At 40.2% G+C, this 22,867-nt stretch overlaps 2 protein-coding genes across 6 annotated transcripts in view; one reads left to right on the forward strand and one right to left on the reverse strand.

Annotated features, from left to right (window-relative positions):
- FXR1 (FMR1 autosomal homolog 1) overlaps positions 1 to 16,050 on the forward strand; it is a 30,312-nt gene extending 14,262 nt beyond the window's left edge. Inside the window, exons 5-18 of one of the 5 annotated variants that reach the window (XM_031614623.2) lie at positions 687 to 835; positions 1,571 to 1,664; positions 2,662 to 2,778; positions 2,864 to 3,034; positions 5,915 to 5,993; positions 6,727 to 6,836; positions 7,686 to 7,772; positions 8,409 to 8,466; positions 8,548 to 8,616; positions 9,929 to 10,132; positions 10,803 to 11,003; positions 11,758 to 11,838; positions 14,227 to 14,318; positions 15,031 to 16,050. In XM_031614623.2, coding sequence (XP_031470483.1) covers positions 687 to 835; positions 1,571 to 1,664; positions 2,662 to 2,778; positions 2,864 to 3,034; positions 5,915 to 5,993; positions 6,727 to 6,836; positions 7,686 to 7,772; positions 8,409 to 8,466; positions 8,548 to 8,616; positions 9,929 to 10,132; positions 10,803 to 11,003; positions 11,758 to 11,838; positions 14,227 to 14,318; positions 15,031 to 15,201 — 1,683 coding nt within the window. In that variant the 3' untranslated portion in view covers positions 15,202 to 16,050. Of the gene's footprint in view, positions 1 to 686; positions 836 to 1,570; positions 1,665 to 2,661; positions 2,779 to 2,863; positions 3,035 to 5,914; positions 5,994 to 6,726; positions 6,837 to 7,685; positions 7,773 to 8,408; positions 8,617 to 9,928; positions 10,133 to 10,802; positions 11,004 to 11,757; positions 11,839 to 14,226; positions 14,319 to 15,030 lie in introns of all 5 variants that reach the window. The other 4 variants (XM_031614624.2, XM_031614620.2, XM_031614621.2 and 1 more) reach the window with 4 other exon arrangements.
- Positions 16,051 to 17,287: 1,237 nt separating this feature from the next.
- Positions 17,288 to 21,626, reverse strand: DNAJC19 (DnaJ heat shock protein family (Hsp40) member C19). Its single transcript, XM_031614627.2, has 6 exons — positions 21,522 to 21,626; positions 21,336 to 21,387; positions 21,092 to 21,165; positions 20,582 to 20,658; positions 19,597 to 19,667; positions 17,288 to 18,748 (listed from the first exon to the last, which is right to left on the reverse strand). The coding sequence occupies exons 1-6, from the start codon at positions 21,522 to 21,524 to the stop codon at positions 18,678 to 18,680; spliced, it is 348 nt and encodes a 115-aa protein (XP_031470487.1). The 5' UTR covers positions 21,525 to 21,626; the 3' UTR covers positions 17,288 to 18,677.
- Positions 21,627 to 22,867: the final 1,241 nt, after the last annotated feature.

The following is a 22,867-nucleotide window of genomic DNA, read 5'->3' on the forward strand; positions in this document are numbered from 1 at the left end:
TCTCTATAAGAGTGTGTTGGTGGTTCTGTTTGTACATACGTGTCACTTGAGTGTAGTGGAAAAACGGTTGTTTGTTTTTGCATATGCAGAGCTTGTGTTTTACTGTTGGTTTTTATGATTGTACCAGCAAAATAATCTGTAGATTCAGACGAGTGTATTTTTCATTTCAGCTGGTTGAAATAATAGTGTTCTTCATTTGGAGCTAACTTGAGTTCTTGTATGCAACACAAATTAGGATTTTTACTGTCTGGTACTTTGCTACAGTGGTTGGTTAGAAACTTTGTCTTTTAAATTGTAAGAAACAGGATTCTTAATCTGTTTGGTCTCAGTTAAGTAATGACGTATAAAGTTCTATTGAATTCTTAATTATCTACTTATTTTTAACAAGAAAATTTTTTTTTTCATCCTCAGAAGGCTGCCACCTCTATACCATTGTCAAATCAGTTACTTTATAAAGGTGGTGTGCCAAATTTAATACTTTAAATACAAAAGCAGTCTGTGGAAAAGCATGTCGTAACATCAGCAATGTACTCTTTCCTGGCACTTGAGTCTGTCTTTTTTTTTTTGATGGAATCAGATGTTCTGGGGGTAATCTTGGCCTGTGTGTGTGTTTTTATTTGATTGGTTAGTATGTATTTGTCATTGCTAACTGAAGTTACCATTTGGAAAAACAAATTCTTCCATAGTTCTATGTCATTGAGTATGCTGCTTGTGATGCCACTTACAACGAAATCGTGACTTACGAAAGGCTCCGACCTGTGAATCAAAATAAAACTGTCAAAAAGAACACATTTTTCAAGTGCACAGTGGATGTTCCTGAAGATCTGAGAGATGCGTGAGTAGTTATACATATTTTACTAATAAGGCAATTCATTTAATGAGAAGTATTTGAGAGTGTTTGGGGGGAGGGGGGTATTTTTGAGAATCTTATACAGCTCCATTAGGAATCATAAGGGTGGCTGTGACTGCTGTAGCTGAGTTAGAATCTATTGGCTGGGGTCTCTGCTGAGGGTTTGGGCTATGGACAGAAAGCAGATGCTCAGGTGGGATCTTCAGGTCTTGCTGCAGGCTTATGTAGCTGATGAACTCGCAGCATGTGCCTGGTTCTGAGAGATGCCTCATAGCTTTGGTGGTACAGCCCATGGAAAATAAGCTCTGGAAGCATGGAAAGACAACTTCCGAATTTCTGAACGTTCTTCACAATAAACTAGTGAAACATTCTGAGATCTGGTCATGTTGTTACATGGGCAAGTAGTGATAGGACAAGGGGAAATGCTTTTAGACTAAAAGATGGGAGATGTAGGTTAGGTGTTGGGAGGAAATGCTTTACTCAAAGGGCAGTGAGGCACTGATTGGAGCCTCCCAGAGCTGTGGGTGCCCCATCCCTGGAGGTGTTAAAGGCCAGGCTGGGTGAGGCCACAGGCAGTCTGGTTGGGTCCAGTGGGTGGCATTACTGCCATGGCTGAGGGAGTGCAGCTGCATGATCATTAAGGTCCGTTCCAACCCGAGTCATTCTATTATTCTCCTTTCTTTGATGCAACTTCTTAAAATAAGTCATTTATCTCTGTAGATGCGCTAATGAAAATGCACACAAAGATTTCAAGAAAGCTGTGGGAGCATGTAGAATTTTCTATCATGCTGAAACTGCTCAGCTAATAATACTTGTAAGTAACTATTTTTATGTGAATGTTGCATGAATTTTATTGTATCATTTATGGTAGTTCTGTAGCCATCTATACATTTCTGTGGATTGCAGTCTAACTTCATAAGCTCTGTAAGCTGTGAGCAGTTTAGTACATGCGGATGCATAGATCTCTAGGGGCAGCCTTTGGAGGGGTTTGTAAGTACTGTGCTGCAGATAGCCTAAATTTAGGAACAGCTCTCAGGTATGGATGACAGTCATAACAGACTGAGAGCTGTTCTAGCGATTGGTGTGGATTGTTCAGAGCTAACTAGCTTACTCTGCTCGAGAGCAGTAGGTTCTACCTGTGCAGGATTACGCTTTGTGCTTTGACCCACAACTGGGTTTCCACATGAAGAGCTGCATCAGCTCACATCACACAGGAACCTGGGTGTGAACTGGCAGGTGGGTAGTGCGGATTAGCAGGGAGCCCAGAGCCTGAATCATAGGGAGGGACCAAACTTGATACTATGTAGACTAAAGGAGCTTTTGCAAAAACAGCTTAGTTGGCCTTTTCAAATGTGAAAGTTGTTTACCAAACTAGGCCATTAAGGAATTGTTCACTTAGATTCTTCTGTGATTGCTTTTACTATGTAGACTTTTCCTAACATTAGTTTCTCTGCATTTTTCTGCTTACTTAATCATATCCACTTGAATCAGACTAGGGAGTCAATGAGTGATGAGTATAATATGGTAGAATAATATTTAGTTTGGTTTGGAACATCAAAGGGAAGGAACTACTTAGGTGATAGCAAGACTTCTAATGTTAAACATAACGTGAGTTAGAACAGAAAATTGCTGGCTTGGTAATGATAGTGCTGAATTTTTCATTGTTTGTTTTGTGGAAGAATAATGTCCACTTAAGTACTGGAAATGTGGTTCATGTTTATAATTTATTTAAATAAGCAGGTTCTTAATTTATCCTTTAAATGTGACTTTCCCTGAAAAATGAAACGTAATGTCCTTTTTGTTTTCGGTAGTCTGCCAGTGAAGCAACAGTGAAGAGAGTGAATATACTGAGTGACATGCATTTGCGCAGCATTCGCACCAAACTTATGCTTATGTCAAGAAATGAAGAAGCTACAAAACACTTGGAAGTAAGCAGTAGCTTGAAATTGTTGCTGGAAGCAGTACTTCATGTTGGAGGCATGCACACGAGTCTTATTTTATTTTTTCCTTCAGTGCACAAAGCAGCTTGCAGCAGCATTTCATGAGGAATTTGTAGTCAGAGAAGATTTAATGGGACTTGCTATAGGAACCCACGGCAGTAACATACAGCAAGCCAGGAAGGTTCCAGGAGTTACTGCAATTGAACTCGAGGAGGACACCGGTACTTTCAGAATCTATGGAGAGGTAAGGGAGAACCTTTGCATGGAGTCTGATGCTCAGTATCTGCTTTCAGAGTGGTGAGAGCTTTACACAGAGCTAAGCTGGAAATTGCCCGGTACTATTTGGATATCCGTGTGCACATTGCACTGTGGCAGCTTGTGCTGCGTTGAGGTGAAATACAAGACTTTATTGCACTGTTGGTTTCCATTAGATGTGTTCTGTCTTAATCAGTCCAAGTGCTGTTGCACAGTTGCAGGGTAGCTGCACCATGTATGTCAGTCAACCTTGTTGACTGCTGTCTTAGTTGATGAAATTTTTTTTTGCTTCCTCTGTTCTTCTTGTTGGTGCCCTCCCCCTGCCACCAGCCTGCTAGTTCATGCGTGTTTTTTTTTAATTTGTGTGGTGTCTGTCCTTTAGCTGAGCCAAATACATTTAGGCGTATATTGGCCTCTTTGTAACTTGGCCATTTAATGCTGGTTTTATTTTGGCCAGTTAATGATGGATTAGATGAAGTACTGCTGGTTTACCCTGAGTTAGATTCCATTTGTGAATGTCTCTTACCTGATGTGCTTTAAATCTCCCAGATGCCTTGTTGACAGCACCAGTTTTATCCTTCCCAGGCAGCCCAAAGGTTCCATGTTACTAAGGCTCTTGCATCTGTATATATTTGTCTGCTTTTTGTCTCTTTTCTGTTGGTGCTGGCAAGCAGCCAGACCCTAATGCCTGGTGCATGAGCAGACTGTTTTGCACTCAGAAATGTGTGGGAATAGTGACCCCATATCCTTGACATGATAGAGTCTGACAGTCTCCCATGATTATATTTTGCAGTGAGGTTCACTGTTTATCAGAGCCAGAATCTTTGAGGGAAGAACCAGGAGATGCATTTTGAAGAATATTGGGAAGCTACAAAATTAGAAAGAAATTAAGCTGTATAGGATTCTGTTTATGATTTTTTCCCGTGTAATCAAAATCACTTTGATTCCTAGGCCCTCCCCCTTCTGACTGAGCATCTCACTTGTGGTACTCAGAAACCACAGTACTGTGAACTTAAGAGCTGAGGTAGTGAGTAGGGTTATCTGTGCATCTGAAATAATTTAGTTCCTCAGAGGGAGAGAGCCTCATCTGAAACAGACAACTTTCTGTTAGAGCTTCATTATTGGTAAAATGGAATTGTATGTGCAGTTCTTGAGGTTCTTCCCTGTTGTACATATTTTAAGATACTTAGGTATTACGTTAACCATGCCTTTGGATGGAAGGATAGCAGGATTTTTCCAGGAGCCTTAGTTGTTGTTTTCCATTTAGAGTGAAGGCTGTTCTTTAGGACCATTTCATTAACTCTGTTCCATTTAAAGTAGGATAACATGCTTCATATTTTATATTTTTGGGGGAAGGAAAAAGAAGGCAAATTCATCACAACAGAAAAAACATAGTTCCTTGCTGTAACTTAGGAAGCACTTACCTGCATGGGATTGGGCTTCTCAAATGATCAACAGAAGTAATTTTTCCTGTTCAGGAAGGTCTAAAAGAGCTACCATGACTCTGGAGGGGCTTCTAAACCCTGCTCTTGATTGATTGTGAATGATTATAAAGCTCCTGAGGTGGCTCCACCATTTATAATAGATGTGAGAGTCTATCTGCTGTATCTGTATTAGCCGTTGTGTTAAAGAACATTTTCCTTGAAATCTGCAGCCATGCAGTTCTTGTTTCACACTTCCATGTAGAATCATGATGCTTCAGAAATAGTAGGAATAACACTGGATTTAAGAGAACATCCTGCTTTTAATCTTCCTGTTAAATACTTTGCAAGTTAACTGGATGTGTCTTGATTGTATGGGGGGCTATGGAGTAAGCAAGCAGGAGCGGGCGTATATTCTCTACCTAGAAGTTAAAAGATAGTTTGTGCTAACTGGGATTCTGGGAGGTGTGTATATATGGTGGTTATCTTCCTGTTCTGAATTACTGGCTGCAAGGATATATCCAAGTCAGCGTTCTGTGCTATCTAATGTTGGGGTGTGAATGAGTCATATAGGTTGGACTTGCATTAAAAACTCCAAGTGCTTGCATTGAAGCATAGATACGCTCTGGGTGTACTGGAGAACACCAGTCCTTGCAGCTGTTCTCCTCACTGTGGCTGTTGGTGTGACAGCATTCACTGACCCTTCTTCTCTATTTGGGAAAGAAGCGATAATCGTCCTCTGAGGCAGGGCACGGAGCTCTTGTCAATCGTGTCCGCCTTGTAGAGCTCCCTGAACATCAAATTGCTACTGTGGTGATGTTGGTCGTTGTATCTGTTACTGTGAGCATGCAAGTAGCCCTGCTTCCTGCAGTTACTTCCCGTTTGTCTCTTCTTGCGTGCTTCATTGCTTGTTTCATCTTGAAAACCCTTATTGCCTATAGTTCTTTCCTTAGCATTTTTAACTGTGCCAGAATTGCAGGTTTGTGAATATTATGTCCCTCTAGGACTTGGTTAAATGTAATGTGAAGATCCAGGGGCTGGTGGCATCTGCCTGCTGTGTTGCAGAAGGGATGACAGATGAAAGGGCCGAAGCATCAGTGTGCTCAAACGTTGTCATTGCTGATTAGATGCTGACTGTGCTTTCACTGTTGGTAATTTTGTGCTGTTTATTTCTTCTTGCAGTAACTTTAGGATCTGTAGAAAATTATTTTCACTTCATTTCCATTATTTCATACTGAAACTTTAAGAGAGTAATGGTAGAAGTTCCTTCCACGATTCAGTGATGGTGTCATGTCTTCGAAAGTTTTGTGACTGAGGTGTGGCTGGAACCACGTTCATTTTGTTTTTTAAAACATTTACTCTCCTGGAGGCTTATGAATGTTGCTACAGGGTTTTGTTTTTAACATATTACATTCTCTATTTTCTTTTTTTTTTTTTTTAATTTTCAGACTGCCGATGCAGTAAAAAAGGCCAGAAGTTACTTGGAATTTGTGGAGGATTTTATTCAGGTTCCCAGGAATCTTGTTGGTACGTAGTGCTTCATCACCTGTAGAAAGGGAGCGCAGTCAGCATGACTGTGCATAAAGCTCTAGGTGCGAGTGCCCTGTTGCATTTTCCATTTATATAGGAAGTGATTCATTTTTGAAAACTTTGTGCATCAGGGAATTATCAAGGAACTGCATGTTATTTTAACTCTTGAAATGTTTTAAGCATAGCTCTTTCAGGCTTGTACAATCTGATTTAATGGCAATGTTTGAAGCTCAGGTTCTAGCAGTGCAAACAAATTAAATGATAAATTAACTGCGTAGATATTCTGGAAGTCAATTCCAAAATGTAGTCTGGAAATGCCATATCTGAGTTGCAAGAATGACTCGAGACAATTCTGATGTCATCACTCCCCAGGAGGGAGAGTATGATGAAATAATTTGGATAAATAGGTTACAATATGTATTTCCAAGAGTTCTGCTGTTTCATTGCTACTCTGGTTCTGTTTGAACCAGATTCAACAAATTCAGGTTCATGTATGTGGTGCTGATCTTGGTCAGTACTTGCCATTTTGTGTGTGTATACTGTTTGAATATAATTTCTGAAGTTTTGTCCTGTTTGGGCACAGTTTTCATTTATGTGTATGACATGGAAAAAAATCTTGGGGGGAAAAAGGAGGAGGGAAAGGAGAGTGAAGTGGTGCAGTTCTTGGTACATAAAAACCTGTTCAAAATGCTTTGGACTTTGGTCTAAAATAACTCTTCTTGCTCTGAAGGAAAAGTTATTGGAAAAAATGGAAAAGTGATTCAGGAGATTGTAGACAAGTCTGGAGTCGTCAGGGTGAGGATTGAAGGAGATAATGAAAATAAACTGCCTCGTGAAGATGTGAGTACTTTTTGAATTATTTTGAATTCTTTAACAAAGAAAACACCAGAAAACATGCAGAGTGTGAAAATTTCTGGAGCAGCGTGCTACCTTACTGCCTGAGAGTGGGATTACTGTTCCATCTCAGTGTCATTATTCAGTTTATATCTATAGACTTCATGGCCTATGCATCCTTGTTTTTCATGGCCAACCTATAATGGTGATGTTCATTTTAAGAAACCATGGCCTCTGTGATAAGGCTGTGCTTATGTATTGCTTAACAAAGCCCATCTCACAGCTTTTTACAGCTGTAGAAATTGATTTTTAGATCTTTTTCAGAATGGCATTGTGCAGTAAATCTTGTATGAAACAGCTCGAAAAATACTTGCTTCAGGAGCAAAAACCTGTCTCCTACGTACAGCGTAGCTGTATAGCTGTCAACACTGGAAACACTAATTTGGAGTTGATATATTTTAAATATATGAGAACACAGGATAAAATAGTCTAAAGGAGCTTCATCTTGCCAAGTTGGTGTAGTTAACCACTGGGCACTTTTCAGGAGTCTGTGGATGCCTCTACACACAGCTGCTGTGATAGAAACATGTGCAGCAGTTGTGTTGCAGGGGCAACCAGTCGTACATAGAAACTGTATGTCGAATTACGTCAGCTGGTAGAATGGGATATTGGGGCCACTATGGGCAGTCTGAAGTCTTAGTAGATAAGCCCTTATCCCAATCTGTGAGCTGTTTCTAGTGTGTCTTTGCTGCGTGAGATTTGGTTACCGTTCAGATTGTTTTTATAAATTAAGCAGAAAGTATTTTGATGATAATATTCTTTTTGAAAGCAAGATTTTGTGCTTTGTTTCTGTAGGGAATGGTACCATTTGTATTTGTGGGTACTAAAGAAAGCATTGGAAATGTCCAAGTTCTTCTAGAATACCACATTGCATATCTGAAGGTAAGTGTACTTCAGAAGGGGGAAAAAAGTTGTAGAAGAAACTTCTATTGGAGTAACAAAATATCTGAGTAACAACTTCAGAAGGGTTTGCATCTGATTGGCTGTTCCTCTGTTGACTGGGATTTGAGGTTTGGTGCCCTGAACCCTCTCCCTATGTGTGTTACGTAGGCCTTTTAAAGCATGATTGTGGCTGCTTCTTAACTGCCGGTACTGAAAGAACCGGACTGCAGAGAGCACTGTCTTAAGTGGCATAGAAGTAGCATGCAATGGCTTTCTCCACATCAGTGTTCTGTTGTTCTCACGTTACTGCTGTGTTGGTCTAGGATGGAGTTTGTAACTCTGAGTAGCACAGAAACACTCAACCACTTTAAATAGTTTTCTTTGTGTGGAGTTGTGGTATGATAATAATTCTGTAGTTTGAATCGAGTTATATTGGTTTGCTTTTGAAAGTTGACTTGCAAAAGTGAGGTGAAGCATAGTTAAGAAGGGTAATACTTAAAAACAGTCCTAAAAATACTTAAAAACTGTCTTAAAAACAGTCTTTAAATGTAGTGATTTAGAATGTGGATGAAGGGACAGTGGTATTTTATGGGGAGAAGTAACATTTCTTTCTCTGAAATGTTTCCATTTATTTAGGAGGTAGAACAGCTAAGACTGGAAAGGCTCCAAATCGACGAACAGCTGCGTCAGATTGGTATGGGTTTCAGACCTTCCTCTGCTAGAGTTCCCGAAAAAGAAAAGGGTTACACAACTGATGAGAGTACCCTCTCCTCAGTGCAAGGTTCCAGATCATACAGCGGAAGAGGGAGAGGCCGCAGAGGCCCCAGTTACACATCTGGTTACGGTAAGTAGGTTTGGTATTATCTTCAGAGCAGCTATTGAGTGAATCCTCAGTATGCTTTTGAATTCATAACTTTTTTTTTTTAGGTTTCTTTGTGTCTTGAATAGTTGAGTAAAAGCAGAGTTGAAAATTCAGAATCGCTGTTTTATTTTTTACATAGCTCAGAAAACCTGCTTGGATTTCCATTTTTGCTGAATTTAAGTGTTAAACTGGAAAAGATGAGTAGAGTGAATTTGGGTAAGATCTTGCCCTCCAATGGTGGTAGCTGTGACCCGAAACAACAACAAAAAAAACATCATATCTCTGATCATGGTCATTTGAAGAACCTGAACATGTGCATATTTCACAAAAATACACTGTACGGTGAACAGAATGGGGAAAAAATTACTCAGTGAATACATCATAAATTACTCTTGATCTGTGTGTAGCTCAGTCCTGTTACAAAATCAAACCAGTTCTTTGTATTGCATGATCAGTCACAGATCATCCTGGCCAGTCGTGGCATGTTAGTCAGGTTAGTCCTGATGGTAGTGCTTATTTATTTACTCTTCCCTGGTGGATTGTTTGAATAAACGTAGTTGATGTTCAGTTTGTTTATACGCATACAACGTTCAGACTTTCCTTTGGCAATGTGTGTTTTGTTGTTGCTTTTGGGTTTTTGCTGTAAAACAGCAAGAATTCTATGTTAGAGCCGTAGGAGTCTGGATATCTTTATTCCAAAATTGTTAGTAGGGAGAGTTCCTGGATGCTTAAAATAAATGGTAGGTGTTTAATTTCTTAGTAGTAAAAAACTGTGCAGGTTTGGTTAGCTCAAAAACAAAGGGAAGTTATAAGCAATATTTAATATAAACAGCTAAATTGAAGCAGCATTACTGCAGCCAGAAGGGGTTGCTTAGCAACAGCCATTAGCTGTAAGGTGGTGAAGTTGTCCTTGGGAATTTCAGAGAAGTTGCCTAGAAACTGCATCAAATGCCTGCAGTGTATGCACAGCAAATAGCATTCAATCCTTGATTTATCCATGTACGTAAATTGCCATTTGAGTAATTTTAGAGCCCTTATTTCTCATCTTACTGCAAGCAAACTTAAGAAGCATAATACTTAGGTAGCTTTAGCTGTGTATATTTTATTTGTGCACATTTAAATGTTTTTATTTATTTATAAACTTGCATTTTTTATATAGTTTATTTTGAATTTGTGTATTTTTATATGTATCTATAAAATATATACAACTAGGCCTGCTGGTTGAGAATCTGAAACCAGAACACGATCCCAAGTTTCATATTCACTTCCCATTTTCTTTTCCTTCTTGTACAAGGTACAAACTCTGAGCTCTCTAATCCCTCTGAAACAGAATCTGAGAGAAAAGATGAACTTAGTGACTGGTCCCTGGCAGGAGAAGATGACAGAGAAAGCAGACATCAGCGTGACAATAGACGACGTCCTGGAGGACGAGGACGCAGTGTATCTGGAGGCCGTGGACGTGGCGGACCTCGTGGTGGCAAGTCATCCATTAGCTCTGGTACTGCATCTCTGATGTGTTCTATTTTTTGTTCCTTGCCATTTTCTCTCTAGCCTTTTGGTACTTCTGAACATTCCCTTTTTGCTCTATAATCTTAGTATACTGGTATTTCAGTGAAGCTCTGTGATATTTTTATCATGCACTGTCATTAGATTTCTGTTCAGCATCTCCTGCTCATAATGATATTCCTTTCCTTCCTCTGCTATGACAGCTATTAATGACGTCATTAAATGTTACAAATCTTTGCCATGCTACCAATGGTTGCCTTTTGAGTTAAGCTTTTCTTTAAGATACAGGAGAGAAGAAATAAAAGAATAAATATTAGCACAGTCAAATTCTGATAAAATAGTAATTTGCAACACTTCAATAGCATCAGCACTACCATCAAGCTAATTAAGTGAAAGGTATATTTTACACGTTAACACCTTTAAGTTTTTTAAATGTTCCCTTGAATTCTTTGTGATGCAGTAACATAAGTACCACGTTGTGATGTCCCAGAGGATATATTGTTGGATTAGAGTGTCAGAGAGGAGCCAGTATGCACAGGACTGTAGCATTTATACCTTGTCATAAGATTGCTTAATGTGTGGAACCACAGATAAAAAAAACAGTCTGGAGGATGAAATGTGTCTAACTCAGTATCTTAAATAAAAACTTCTCGTTTGTTTAGTGCTTAAAGATCCGGACAGCAACCCTTACAGCTTACTTGATAATACAGAGTCGGACCAGACTGTGGATACTGATGCCAGTGAATCTCACCACAGTAGCAACCGTCGCAGGAGGTCACGCAGGCGAAGGACTGATGAAGATGCTGTTCTAATGGATGGAATGACAGAGTCTGATACAGCTTCTGTTAATGAGAATGGTTTAGGTATGTAAACGGCTAGTTGATAGTCCCAGAACAAGTTTGTAAGAAAAAAGTGTTATCCATGTAAGTGTAGTATTCATTTTTATTAGTGATGAGTCATTGTTCTGTTAAAGGTTGCTGTCTGATTAAAGGAAGACTTCTACCTCCATGGCTCTGCCATGCAATCTCTTGTTTACTGAGCTCCATTAGTACATTCATATGCTCTTTCATATGCCTCTTTTGTAAAACCTGCTGGAGATACCAAAGACTAACTTTGTTTCCTGTTTGTACTGCTGTTTTCATAGAAACACGGTGCTGTTATAGATCAGCGTTCTGTCTGTCCTCCGTTACCTCAGTGTCAGGGTAGGAAAGCTGCTTAAGCGGCTGTTAATTCATCTCTACCCAGTTTCTGCTTAAGTAAATTCTCTTTGATACTTATTGGGATGAGAATATAATTTGTTGTTTAATAGTGTAGAAAAAAAAAACTTATTTTGTGGTTGTGGCTAAAATCTGACATATGGTTATTTAATAAATGAAACCTGAGGTCATTAAGCATATGCCTAAATGTTTTCATGAGCCAGAAGCAAAACAGTAAAATCTAGCTTTTACTTCATTGTGTATGCTTTCAATATAAATATGTTGTTCTTTCAGCCTGTCTTACTTAGCCTGTTTCTTAGCCTGTCTTTTTTAACAGAAGCAATTTTAAATGCTCCATGCTGAAACTGCTGAAGAATATTTTTTCATCAGAAATAGTTCATGGTAAACTTTGCAATTGCAGATGATAGTGACAAAAAACCCCAGCGACGCAATCGTAGCCGCAGGCGTCGCTTCAGGGGTCAGGCAGAAGATAGACAGCCAGGTAATTCGAGTGAAGCTGTGGGTATTCTCAGGTCAAAAGCATGAGAGAATGTTGTGTCTGCTGTTTTACATATAGCTGCATAATGTACAAAGGTTAATAACTAATAAGACTACTAGTTAAAGATGAAAGATGTTTCTTATACTAGGAGAACTTTTAAAAGTTCTTAATCTGTCTAATGGAACTAATTTATAATGTCTAACTTTTTGCTTGGAAATACAATTGAAGCTTCTGATCCAGTTCTCATTGAAGTCAATAGCCAGTCTTCTGTTGACTTCAGTAGTCCAGGATCAAGACATAAATGAAAGTTCATGATCTGCACTCACTTGCGTCTGCACACTTGCATTGAATGTGACACAACCTTTTCAGCACTGGCTGAGGAGCAGAGGTGGAATGGCAGGCTGTAGGTGCCCTGGCAGAGCTCTGCGAGGGAACCTGCATGGTAACTGCCAGTCCAGAGCTTGATTCAAACTTCTGCTGTCAGTCGTCAGCTTTTGTGAGCGTTGTAAATCATCCACAAATTGAGGGTGGGACGGAGGAGGAATTTAAATGAAATTGCATGTTTTCAGTTTTTGTTGTTGTGGCTTGTTGCACTTTTGTGTGTACTAACACTTGAGATGTTAAAGGTGAACTAGCTAATTTCAGTATAATGCCCTGCTCAGAAAACGCTTGTACGTGCGTGCCTTAAGGTAGTAACAGAAAGTCTTGTAGATTGACAGGCTCAAAACATCACAGCATCACCCACATTTGTTTTCTGTCTATCTGTGGTACTCATACGATATTGGATTTAGAAGAAAAAAAGGTTGTTGCTTTACAATAATTAAAATTTAAGGAGAATAAAAAGTAATCTGTTACACTTCTCAGCATTCTGTAGTTTGGTAACAAAGTTTATAAAGGGGTGAAAGAGATGACTGGCATCTCTACAAAATACGAAGTATTTCTCTTTAAATGCAAGCATTCTAGGAACAGAACCAAATCCCCAGAAAGTGCTTGTTTTTTTCCTGTTGATTTCTTTGTTCAAAATACCACTTCCAATTTCAATAAATATTTTTGAAACTGACAGTAAGAGCATTGGTAGTTACATGCTTTTGTGACAAATGCTCTAATTTAATCTTCACATATATTCACTGCATCTATAGAGAATGAAATGGAGAGGAGGAACTCTTCCTTCCTAAATATGAGGAGTGTGCTTCAGTCATTCAGTAGGTTTTTTTGCTGTAGTTCCTGGGTTCCTACTTACATACGAGATTATTAAGAACTGGTGTTTTACACTGTGTGTAAAACATACTTCATCTTTATATTAGTTGGGTACAGAACATCACTTAGAAGTCTTCTTGTGCAGAAACTCCCTTGTTCTCAGCAATAACACAGGGACCCAGTTAAGAGTCGAGCTAATGTAACAGAGAACTTGTGTTATGCTTGCTCTGCTGATACAGGATTCTTATGCAGTTATTGATAAACCCAGGAAAATAGTTCACCTGAATGCATGGTATACTAAATACAGTTGACTGTAATGTTAGTAGATAATGCTTGCCAACTCTAATATGCTTTAGCTCATCAAAGATACGAATGTATATTTAAATTTTTAGTACTGTATATTCCAAAAACAGAATTGACTCTCAATTGTTGTGGTTATGAGAGGGCGGGATAAGACAAAACCAAGCTACAAGAACATGTGCTGAGGTGGTAAGAAGAAAGGAGGTCAGAGAACCCCCCTGGCCAGCATCCAGTAAGTGTAGCCATAGCAGAACAAGCATGGCTGTCCTGCTTTTGAGTACAGGCTCACTCATACAGAGCCACCTTGAGTGCCTGTACACACAGCAGTTGCCCACCTGCCCACCAGCCAGAGGTGGATTGCCTTTTGAGTACCAGGAGGGTGAGTTCTCTTGTCAGTTGCTTCAAGGAAGTAACAGCGATTTGAATGCTGCTCTGTCGTAAGTGATAATGTACTCTGAACCTCCTCCCCCAATTCATTTTGTATTTTAACCTGCATTCATTTTATTAGTGTGAAATTCATCACTACTTAAGATAGTTAAAATCCCAATTAAAAAAAGTGTATGGATATAAAGAGCCTGCAGTCTTGATGTTCTGAAGTCAGGTACAGAAATCCCTTCTTTTCAGAGAAAACTTACAGTCAGGACAGAAACATTATTAATGGATTTCAAGATTCTGCCTTCAGATCATCACCGGCTACCACAGATTTTGGTGAAAATTTTACTTATTAACATAAAATAACTGATCCTTACTATCTAGTTGATAACCTGTAAGAGTGAAGGCCTTTTGTGAGGTAGCTCCCAGTAATAGTGTGACAGTGCAGAATAAGGGTATGAGGTTTTAATGCTAAGTTAAACATCTAATATGAGCATCACTAATTTTTTTTTCCTTGAACAGTAACAGTAGCTGATTATATATCACGAGCTGAATCTCAGAGTAGACAGAGAAACCCTCCGAAGGAGACGCTAGCCAAAACCAAGAAAGAAGCGGTAAGAAGATCTTGAACATACATTTCCTTTTCTCTTCCCTTGCAGGAAAACAGTAAAAGAGTGCTTGATTTAGATAATTTTCATTTCAGTGCTCTGAGTTCAAGAACAAATGATTAAAAGTAACACTGGTTCAGAATAAACGAAACTGTGCACTTTCAGTAATCACTGTAATGCTTAAAGGACTTCATGTATTGTGATACATTTATTACTGTAGCATTACATCGTAAAATGTGAAAATTAGCACTCATCTCCCTGGATGAGTCTTCAGAACTAATCCTTATAGCATTGTATAAATAGAGGAGGGGTGGTAGATTTAGTGACCTGTGTGAACTATTGTAGAAAGAGCTGGGGGTACAGGAATTGTGGATTTGAAATGTTCTGAATAGAAGAAAGTGGCATAAGTATGTCATAAAAATAATATTCAAAACCAAAATAGTTTATTCCTAAGATGACATTGAATTCACTGCTACTATTTATTGTTGAATTGAGTGAAGTGAGGTCCATTAATCTGTGATACAGTCCAGTCTTACCATAGACTTTGAAAAGGGTATAAACTCATCTGTTAACTACTTTTTTGACTTGGAAAAACTGGCATGGTTCTCTCTCAAGCTTCCAATACAAAAGCATTCTAGAAATGACAAGATAAAGATGAGGATGCTGTGAACGGTTTTACTGATTCTTCTAATGTTGTTCTGTATTTTTTGTTTTTAAGACAAAAGATACGATTGATGAAAACAGCCCTTCTGAAAAGGCAGTGAATGGTCCTGCTACACCTGCTGTGGATGAGCCTTCTAAATTACAGCACAGCCCTGATGAAAAGAAAGTTACTGTTCAGGAGGAGGGAAATAATCAGGAAGAAGCAGTGCTGAATGGTGTTTCATAAACTGAAGTTCCTAGTTTACAGTTCTTCTACATTACATTTAAAATAGTGCTTGTATAAGCTTGCCAAAGATAGAATATGGATCGCCAGTCTTGACACCGCACTTTCAGTTCCTCCATTTTGGAATACAGAAAGGGGAGGGATCCTGAAGAAATCATATGTTAAACATACTTTGACACCTACTGTGTTATAAATATATCATCAGATGTGCCTTGAGATAGTATATGTAACATTTAAATAAACAAAATTGCTGGCTATAGGAAATGTTATTTTGTTTTCAAAATACGGCAAAAGATGTGAGGGGGATCCCTAACATAATACTCTTTATGAAAGCATTAGCTGCTTTTGTTACATTTTTAATAATATGCAACCACTTCTTCACCTGAGGAATACTAGAAAGAAATGCAGTCTAAAATATTTTGCACTGAAATGTAATTTCTCCATTAGTTTAGTCTGGAAACTGGTCTGTTTTAATACATGTTTTTTAAATGCTGTATGTAGAGGAAAAATCTGCAGACCACTGGAATACATTTGTTAAAATTCTCATAATCTGCAGGGATACTGGGTGACATTGGCAGTGACTGTTCTACATTGAGGCTTTGTTTGGTTTATTTATTAAACTGTACAGTATTTAAAAATCAAACATAGCTTTAGTTAACACTAAGCTGAATTAGTCATGTCCATTAAGACATAACCTGAACTACTGAAAAGATCAATTTCCAGAAAGTTTATTCTGTATAAACTACATATGTTAGTCCTTAGTAGAGTATTTTTATTTTTGTTTTGGTTGTTTGATGTGCAATATGTTTTTTTTGTATGCTGGTAGTAAAAGAAAATAAACTTTGATCTTCCATCTGTTGACTGTTTCTATCAGAAATTGAAATTGCTATCGACTTAAGGTTTTCAAGCTGTTAACCACTGCAACTTACCTGCCAGGCAGCTTGAACCTCTTAACTCTTCTGTAAGTTTTCTAACTTGAACCTAACCTTGCATTAAGGTGATAATGTAAAACATCAGTTAATGTATCTAAAAACAGACCGATATTAAAAAAATTGCATAACCTGACTAACATATATAGGAACTCAAGTAGGTGTAGCTCCTGAGAAGCTAGAATAATAATATACTAACAAGTCTTTTTCTTGCACGTGAGCAGGAGCAACAAAGCAGAAAGATGTGAAAAGAGAGCTGGGAAGTAAGGAGTCGTAAGAAACCGGAACAGTTATCACAGTGCTGAAAGCTTTACTGAGTTAGAAGAAAAATTATCTTACCTGATTTGGCAAAAAGTAAGAAAAGACAAAAGTAATGCAGTGTGTGCCTTCAGGTGTGTGCATCCAGGTGCTATACTTCACACAGCTACGGAAGAGTTGTACCATCTAAGTTTTCAGTTATTCATTTCATTGAAGGGTATGTGCAGTTTAATATAACTGTGTTAAGGCTAAAGTCTCCTGGAGAACAAACTGTTAAATTGTTATAATAGAAGCAAACATAAAAGTGTCAGAGAATGATGGTAGCTACAAGGGGACAGGAGGGGGTGTGTGTGGAGAAACATGTTTAACAGCAGGCAAGGTTACGTGACAGTAGAGAACTTCAGTAGCTTTTATTCAGTGCAGGTCTTGAAAGATGCATTTTGTGAAGCTGCTGCATGCCTTTCTTGTGTGTGTTTTTTGTTTTGTTTTTTAAATCCTGCTTTAAGTTCTGTAGTAAAGCAGCATATCCCTGTCTTCTGTAGGTTCTAAACACTTTCTATTTAGTGCTTGTGTTACTGATTTTGGTACTCTGTTCTAAAGGTACATAAGCTTCCTGTATTCTGATATTTCTGAATAGCCATAGAATTAGACTACAGCAGTACAGCTACATAGTAACTGAAGTTCACACAAAGTATGTTGACACTACTTATAGTACTTACGAAAATGGTGGCAGAATTCTGGAAAAATTAAAGCTCTAAAATTCACTGTGTCTACGAGCAGACAGTGTTAACTGTTGTGTATGTTGTACAGTTTTACCATAGTTGCAGAAAGGCTGGAAAGATTCTTGGAGCATGAGAAGACTGGCCCCAGTTCAGACACCGAGGACAGCTGCTGGTGTTTTGTTCAGGTATCTTTAACGGTTTATGCAAGTAAAGTACTCCAGTCAGAAGGCCCCTACAAAGCTCATCATCTGCCTGACAACTTTTGGTTAGCCTCAAAGCATCTTTTCAGGATGTTGTCAGGTGCCTCTTGCCTCTCACCTGGCAGAGTTCATCACCCACCTCATTGGGAATTTGTCTTAATGTCTCACCTGAGGTTTCCCCCTGGGCCTGGTATAGCTTTGTGCTGTTCGTGTACATCATGGTATTGGTTTCAGGAGAGCTGTATAGAGCAGCAAGGTCATGTCTTGGCTTACTTTTCTCCAGACCAGACAAATCCAGGTGGCCTCAGCCTCTTCTCCTTGGACATGCTTCCAGTTCTACCAGCTTTGCTGCCCTCTGAACACTTTTAAGGACCCTAACATTATTTTTGATGTTGTGGAGCCTGGAACTGTATACAATGTTCCAGGTAAGGCCACACCAACACTGAAGTCGAAGAAATCACTGCTTTGGACTGGCTGGCTCTGCTTGTTTAATTTGGCTGCCAGGATACACTGCTGGTGAGCACACTGGCACTTGGCACAACTAGGTTCCCTCATGCTGAGCTGCCCTTCAGCCACCTGTCTCCCACCACATACCTGTGCCCAGCATTGCTCTGTCCCACATGTGGCACGTGGCATTTTCCCTTGAACTTCAAGCAGATGATTGTCCAGTGCTCCAGTGTATTTAGATCTCTGCCAGGCCTCTCATCACTCGAGGAGTTAGCTTTGTAGCATAAGATAATGCATAAAACTACAGTACTGACTAAAGGTTTGTAACTTATTGCTATAAAATCCATTAAGAATTGAAAGCTACTAGAAAACTTGGGGCATTTAGATCCTCCAATAACAGTTAAGAAGCTGAACCATCAACTGAGTATGTTCAGTTTCTTATACTTTATTTCTTCATCCAGAAACAACCACATCTCTCTCCTACTGCTTTTTGTTAAGTAATTACTGTTCTTTTCTACCCCCTCCCCGCACTCTTTCATCATGCTAACTTTGGCATATGACAGAATAGCAGCATGAATTTCAAATGTAACTAGTTTAACAAAAGTTAGGTAACAGCATGTCAGCATCTGGTAACGTGCAGGAAGAACTGGCCAAGCCAAACTACTGCTCTTCTATGCAGAAAATACTTCAAAGTGGCAGCTTTAATTGTTTACTAAAGAACAGCTCTGAAAAAACCTTAAGCTTCACTCCCTCACACATTTCCCCCACAGTGACTAAGAAATGAGCAGAGCCGGATGTAGCTCCCCTGATTAATTTTTCAAGCCTCATTTGTATCAAGTCACTGATTAAGATTCGTACTTGCCTTAAGCTGTTTATAAGAAACAATCATTTATACAAGCAAACCCTCTGATTTTATCTCCAATTCATTTTTTAGCTTGGTCTTCCAGCAAATCTTTAGCTTCATTGATTTTGGCTGCTACATATGGAGAACCACCTAGAAGAAGGATAAACTCATGTCACATCAGATGAAGAAAGCATTTTCTTTGTAGGTCATTATTCGTCCTGCACTACACAAAAAAGAAGTGTACTCAGGTTAAAAAACAAACTGCATTATGACTGAAGCCATTTGAGTTTACACATGTAGTGACTGCAGTAGCCAGATGCATGGGCAGCTCATCGTTAAATTGATTTTAGTTTAACAAAGTTCAATTTTTATCATTTAAATAAATGAATTGGTCAGTAATGACTTAGGAAAAAGAAGCTTCTTGGGAATACACAAGTGTTAAACTACCTCATCTGCAGATAAATCTTTCCTCCCTATTCCAAAGCTAGGCTACAAACTGCTGCAGTAGTGACAGACTAGTTCAGCCTTTAAACATTATATGCAAATAACTTAATGAAAATTTTAAAACAGATTTCATTGTGTAAATGCATTGTAGTTGTAACTGAACCTGAGCTACAAAGATGTAGTGCGTATGCCTTTTTGCAAGTACTAAACTTAAGTTTAGCGCCTTAATGCTTAATTTAACTTACTTAGGTCATGAAAACATGTAAATGCTCCTAAGTCTTTGAATAGCTATTTTTAGATTTTGCATATATTCAATAGTCAGTTTTGAAGTAAGTTCTGCATTTCAGTGCATAGAAGTAATGAAGTACTTTAAGGAAGCCATTTTACCTTAAGGACAGATAAATAAGTTGACCTGCTGAATTTTTGAATATTTTTTACAGGTTTTTTTTTTTTGCTTTTTTTATTTAGTAGCCAAAGTATTGACATCACTTCTACACGGTTGTTCTCTTCATGGGTTAAGAACATGTATTAGTTGATCAAAATGAATTACTTACCTTTATCTGGATGATTCAGAAGCATGATTCGTCTGTGAGCTTCTCTAATTTTACTTCTGTTGGCTGTAGGGCTAGTTTAAAAAACAGACAAAAACTCACTTGAGGGAACTCGATAAAATCCCCCAGGTCTTTACAAGATGTCTTACCATAAACTCTGTGACTTACATGTATATTTGCATTTAAGTCCTGTAGAGGGTCCCTACGGTCTTTCCAAAGTACCTTCTTCCCCAAGAAGACATGCTACAATAGTCTAACATACTGGGGAACATTCACACACACTTGAAGATTTTGCTTAATTTAGCTCCCACTGGAACCTAGAAGTCCTAATTAAATCCTGTCTATCCCTGACAGAGCTCTCTCAAGTGCTGGTGTGAGAACTCATCCTGAACTTGAATACTCAGTTGAAAACAAAGCTGCATTATAACATTTTTACTCGGACAACTTTGGAGAGGTTCTTTATTTTAACTCTTAGTATGCAAACTTCCCAGTTGGAAGTTACCTTCAGAGAAGAATGATTCTTAGTCTGCATGTTATTAGATAAACTTACATATTTGGTTCTGAGTCTAAGCTTTGGCAGGAACAGTTACCACATTCACCTGCAGGACGTCCGACAGTAAGCGATGGATTTGCCCAACGTGCAGGAAGTAGGCACGTACAGCACCTTCACAATGAAATTCACCAGAACTGACAGCACCCACAGCCACGTTCCCCATACAGAACCAAGGTCAAGACTAGAAAATGGCACATTTATCAGGGCCTGTGTGTGGCTCTTGAATGTGTCTGGGGCTTAGAGATGTATGGGAGCCTAACCAGAGTTAACTTTAGCTGCATCCAGAAGAAAATTCCAATTAAGCACAGAAAATCAAGAGTGGTCTCTCTGTATTTCCTGGCTTGGCAGTGATGTTCTTTGGGGAAAGCGGGCATAGGACAATGTTGAGAAAAGAATATCCTTTTTACCTTTCACTTATAATTAATTTCCTTTTACCTCACTCCTAGTATTAAGGCTGCTTCTCGTTTAGTCATTTTGGGTTCAAATCCACCTCTGTAATAACCACTGAAGTCCTGAAAGGAAAAATGTGTTAGTTTTGAACACAAAGATGATGTAAGTTTATCAGCTATAACAACTCCGACTGTCAGAGCAACTGCTGAGCTTCACTCTGTAACAGTGCTGGGCAGCTTCTTTTGTGCTTAGGAGTAAGGAATTCTGTTTTTGTTGTGTCAATGAATACTTACTTAAACTCACTAGAACAACAACTCTACTAGAACAGAATCATTAGTGCTGGAAAAGGCCTCTAAGATCACCAAGTCTTACCGCCCACCTACCACCAGCACTGCCCACTAACTACGTCTCAAATCAACCTACCACCACCAGAATCACAGACTGATAGCAGTAATACAGTTACATTTGGTTCCGGAAGATACAATACTACGAGGCAGCAGTCTGCAGCTGCTCCCTTTTGTCACCTTGTCGCTAAGATACCACTGACCGACGTACCGCTTTGGGCAGGTTCTGCAGCACTTGCTTCATCTGGGGCTCCATTTGCTTCATGGCTCTCAGCGCGTAACGACCTTAAAGAAACCAGCGTCGAACACGTCTCAGTCTGAGGCATCACAGAGAGGGGGCAATTCGGCGCCACCGACACCGTTCCCAGAACGCGGACCTTTTTGGCCATAGAACAACTTCGCTCTTTCGCGTGCCGACCTCCCGCAGCCCCGCGCCGGGCGCCGCCCCCACGCACCTGCGAAGCCCGCCGCCGCGATGGTCAGCCCGACCGCCACCATGGTCCCGGCCTGCGGGGAAACGGAGCGCTCGGTTACCAAAGGCAAAGAAAAGAAGGAAGGGCGGCCTGCGGAGCCGGGCTCGGCAGCGCGGACAACGGGAAAACGGCCGCGCCCCGCTGCGGAGCGCCCCGCGCCGCACTCACCATGGCCACGGCTGCCCCGCAATGCCCCGCACCGGGCGGAGCGTACGGAGGCCGCGGTATGCCGTAAAGCACGGCGCGGCACGACAGCTGCCGTAAAGCACGGCGCGGCACGACAGCTGCCGTAAAGAGAGGCGGGGCTGCCGCGTGCTTCGAGGTGCAGCGCCTCTGTGCTCCTTAGGCAAAGTGGTGCCGATGTGCCCGACCTAGGGCGTCTGGCCGCACACATCTGCGGGTTGGAAATGCTCTTTGCTCTCCCATGCTCGCCCCGTCCCGCTGCTCGTTTTTTCGCTCCGTGCTCCTCTCCCGACGCATCGCCGTAGACCCGGCACACTTCGCCCCAGCGGAGCCTCCCCTGCGCTGCCACGTGCGCTCCCACATGGACGCGCTTCGGAATTTCATTGCTGAAGATTGCTACAAAGTGGGGGAGAATTACGGCTCTGGCACTTGTGTTGGAGTGCTGTCAATAGAACAGTGCCTCCGCTCTTACCGCGTTGGCCCACGATGGCGATGGGATGGCAGCAGGGCTGAACCTTCCCCCAGTACTGCTTACACGTGGTTGCCGTGTGATGGACGGCAGGCTGACAAAATGGTGTCTGGAGTGGAAGCGTGTATGAAGCCAACGTGTCACTGAATTACTCCTCCGTGAGGAGAAAATGGCCCTCGCTGACATTCCTTCACACCTTCTGAACGTCAATGGAGACCAAACAGTAAATGCGAGCACAGTGTGGTGGTGCGTGGTGCACTGCAGCAGTGGTAACAGCAATATGAAATGCACATAACAGCAGTGTGAAATGCAAGCCACGTCCTGGATGGCCAGGCACAGCTGTCATCTCTGCGGGTGCAGATTGTTGCAAGCAGGGCATGCAGGCTCTTGTTCCTCGCTGGCAAAAATGCATTGCTAGTGGTAGTGACTGTGTTGAAAAATAGTATTTTGCAGCTGAGAATGTGCTTTATCAAGTAAAGCTATTGTGCTCTTCGTATCTGCTGTAGTTTCCATGGAAATAAACAGGAGGCATTACTTCCAGGGAAACCTACATAATTTTTATTTTCTATTTAGCTCTGAGCTCACTTAGAGTATGTTGTAATTTCATTTTGATTCTGAATTATTTCTTCACTTAAATTTCAAGTGCTTGAAGCAGGGTCATTTGAGGTGCTTGGAGGTGGTCTCCTATTTCTTCCCTTCCTTGTTACCCACAGAATCATTTGTTGGAAGGGATACTTAAAGGCCACATTGTCCAACTCCGCTGCAATGAGCAGGGACACCTACAGCTGATCAGAGTGCTCAGAGCCCCATCCAGCTTCTCCTTGAAAGTCTTGGCAAATGCTAAAACTTGATTTTGTGAATG

This window comes from Phasianus colchicus, chromosome 10 (genome assembly GCF_987193195.1).
Source record: "Phasianus colchicus chromosome 10, bPhaCol1.hap1.1, whole genome shotgun sequence".
NCBI classification, from domain to species: Eukaryota; Metazoa; Chordata; class Aves; order Galliformes; family Phasianidae; genus Phasianus; species Phasianus colchicus.